The sequence below is a fragment of the Chinchilla lanigera genome, unplaced genomic scaffold (assembly GCF_000276665.1).
Source record: "Chinchilla lanigera isolate Chin_1 unplaced genomic scaffold, ChiLan1.0 scaffold00011, whole genome shotgun sequence".
Classification (NCBI taxonomy): Eukaryota; Metazoa; Chordata; class Mammalia; order Rodentia; family Chinchillidae; genus Chinchilla; species Chinchilla lanigera.
In genome coordinates, this window is record NW_004955412.1 from 25,630,096 (window position 1) to 25,633,735 (window position 3,640).

Genomic DNA, 3,640 nt, shown 5'->3' on the forward strand with positions numbered 1-3,640 from the left:
GTTAAATATACATTATCCCATGTTACTTACAGAGTCACCTTGGAGATGAAATTTCTACTTTCTTTCCTCTCAGATATAAAAATAGACTTTCCACTCAATAACACAATGTAGCTACCATGCAATCCTGACACTGCATCAATTTAAGATAGATATGCATGTTCATGTCATGAATTTAGGAACTGCATAGATGACAGTGGAATTCCATTTCTGAAGCAAAGTCCAACTCCAACAACCAATTATGAAAAACACTTTTTAAGAGCAATAGGATACATTCTCTCAACCTTACTATAGACAAGTATACCTGGAGGAATTTCTAAACTACAGACTGCTTGGCCCCTTGGCAGAGTTCCCCTGAGGTGAGGCTTGAGAATTTACACCCATAACAAGATGTAAATGCTGCTAATTTAGAGCAACACACTGACAATCAAGGCTCTAGGATATTTGACAAACAAGAAAGGAGTAAGAGATCTAGACTCTCATCTTCAAGAACAAAACACTCATGGGCTGGTCCTCCACTCAGTGAAAAGCAGGAGATGGGGGAGCACATATCAGCCATGATGACCAGAATGGCTCAGCAACCCCAAATACAGAAAAAAACACCTCTCCAAGCAGTGCAAGGGGACCATCTCACTGGGTCCTTCTCTCCCATTCCCACAGGACTTCCACCTGGAGAAAATGGCTAAAGAAAATCACTCGACAGTGACAGAGTTCATTCTTGGAGGATTAACTAAGAGGCCAGAGCTCCAGATGCCCCTCTTCCTCCTCTTCCTGGGGATCTACATGGTCACCATGGTGGGGAACCTGGGCATGATCACCCTGATATGTCTCAACCGGCAGCTTCACACACCCATGTACTACTTCCTCAGCAACCTGTCACTCGTGGACCTCTCTTACTCTTCTGTCACCACCCCTAAAATGCTGGTCAACTTTGTGTCCCAGAAGAATGTCATCTCCTATGCAGGGTGCATGTCTCAGCTCTACTTCTTCATTGTTTTTGTCATTGCTGAGTGTTACATGCTCACAGTGATGGCCTATGACAGATATGTGGCCATCTGCCACCCTTTGCTTTACAGTATCATCATGTCCCATACTCTCTGCTCCCTCCTGGTGGCTCTGGTCTACACTATGGGATGTATTGGTTCCACAACAGGGACTGGCCTCATGTTAAAACTGAGCTATTGTGAGCACCTCATCAGCCACTACTTCTGTGACATCCTCCCGCTCATGAAGCTCTCCTGCTCTAGCACCTATGATGTGGAGATGACAGTCTTCTTCTTAGCTGGATTCAACATAGTAGTCACCAGCTTAATGGTTCTTATTTCCTACGCCTTTATCCTCTCCAGCATCCTCCGCATCAGCTCTACCGAGGGCAGGTCCAAAGCCTTCAACACCTGCAGCTCCCATCTTGCAGCTGTGGGGCTGTTCTATGGATCCACTGCATTCATGTACTTAAAGCCCTCCACAGCCAGCTCCCTGGCCCAGGAGAACGTGGCTTCTGTGTTCTACACCACGGTGATCCCCATGCTCAACCCCTTGATCTACAGCCTGAGGAACAAGGAAGTAAAGACAGCCCTGCAGAAAACACTGAGTAGAAAGCTCTACTAATGTAAATGTAATGTTCTTTCTCATTGTAAAAATAGGTTGCTGTAAATGCAAGAAAAGTCCCTTTTACCTACTCACCCAGCCTTGGATTTGAAACAGTCACTTCTGAGCATGCTGGATGCATGCCCTTGTCTTCTTGCATTTTCTTTACCTCTCTTCCTGCATTCACTGAAAATTAGCCAAGTTCAGGGTCATTTTTCCTTTATTTTGTCCTGCATTTTGAGTCCTATATAAACATTTATCTCCTTCGATCTCAGTTAACAAAAATTAAATTTTAGCACTGTTTTGACAGTATTCCTGGTGCTATTATCTTCTTACCTTGAATAATATTATAAATATTACTCTGCTCAATTGTTCTATTTTTCACATGAACATACAAAAAGCAAATAAGGTGTACTGAAAAATCACCAGGGAGTGATTCCCAGTCTCTTCTCACTCAGACTGCTTCTGTCTTCCTGTCTTCCCTTTTACTACTTCCAAGGATTTCTATCTGATCCCTTCTCATAATTTTGAAAGGAACAACAAAAGTGATAAGAGCAGTTATGGCTTAGGTCTGGATATCCCCCTAAACTCTCATGTGGTCATAGGTGGGGCTTTTCAGAGGTGGCTGGATCTACAGTGTGTAATGCTGAGATTAGGAATATGATGCTGGAATTGATTCAGGATGTCATGTTAAGAATACAGATGCCCCACTCTGGTGGTGACCACACTCACCATAAGGATGGGTAGCCTGGACAGAAAACGGACTGCTGTTGTCACCTGCTGCTAGTCACTTGCTTCTTCCATATTTCACAGTTTTGGTGCCTTCCTGCCTTCTACTCACCATTAACTCTTTTTCCACCATGATGCCCCTCTGCCATGAGACCCTACCATGGAGCCAGGCAACTGTGAACTGAAGCATCTACAAACTGGAAACTCCTTAACTTTGGGCATTGGTTACTTTCTACTCTGTATCAATTAGACCTATGGTATTCCAACTACAGAGACATGGACACATCGTTCAATACCCTGTCTATGGTCACCCAGCTGGTAAATAAACAACACAGGGCCAAAACCCAGGCTCAGTGGCTCCACAGTCCATACTATTGGCTGTCACATCTTGTTCCTCCATTGCAGGCTGATAGCCCCTTTGTACAGTGTATTAGGCTGCTTTGGGTTTGCTGCTCAAATTTCAAATGCATCCTGATAAGAATTTTCCAGATCTCCTCCTGTTTTGTCATCTACCCAAACTCCTTTTCCTTGTGTGCCACAGCCTCAAGATGAGTACAGAAAGTTTACATTAGAGCAGCTCACTGTCCAGATTTTCTGGCTGTCTATCAGTTTTAGCACTGAGAGTCTCAGGTCCTATAACATTCCCTCTGTCCCATGGAAACTAGGATGATTGATCACCCTAGATTGTATATTGCTGCAAAATATCTCAGATAAAGACTAACTATTCTGATTTTCTGTAGGGTTTTTATCATGAATGAGTGCTGGACTTTGTCAAAAGCCTTTCTGCATCTACTGAGATGACCATGTGATTATTGTCTTTGGCTCTGTTGATGTGGTATATTACATTTATTGATTTGCATATGTTGAACCAACCCTGCATTCCTGGGATGAATCCTACCTGGTCAAGGTGCATAATCTTTTTGATGATTTGTTGAATTCTATTTGCTAGCATCTTATTGAGGATTTTGCATTATGTTCATTAGGAAGATTGGCCTGTAGTTGTCTTTTTTGGTTGGGTCTTTCTCTGGTCTTGGTACCAGTCTAATACTTGCCTCTGGGGATGAGTTACAGAGTATTGCTTCGCTTTCAACTTCATTAATGAGTTTAAGATGCATTGGTATTAAATCCTCTCTAAATTTCTTGTAGAGCGCATGGGGAGCCTCGGGCGGGGAGCGCCGGTCTTCCGGCTGGCTAGCTCCTGCCTCATAGGCTCCCGGAGGGAGGGCCCCCAGCGCACATGGAGCCTCGGGCAGGGAGCGCCAGTCTTCGGACTGGCGGCTCACTCCCGGCCTCGTAGGCCCCCGGAAGGAGGGCTTCCGGCACACAG

The 3,640-nt window shown here is 44.5% G+C and overlaps 1 protein-coding gene across 1 annotated transcript; it reads left to right on the forward strand.

Annotated features, from left to right (window-relative positions):
• The first annotated feature begins 672 nt into the window (after nucleotides 1-672).
• Nucleotides 673-1,605, forward strand: LOC102010566 (olfactory receptor 151-like). The gene has a single exon (XM_005378428.2). It carries the CDS (start codon nucleotides 676-678, stop codon nucleotides 1,603-1,605), a length of 930 nt encoding a protein of 309 aa, XP_005378485.1. The 5' UTR covers nucleotides 673-675.
• Nucleotides 1,606-3,640: the final 2,035 nt, after the last annotated feature.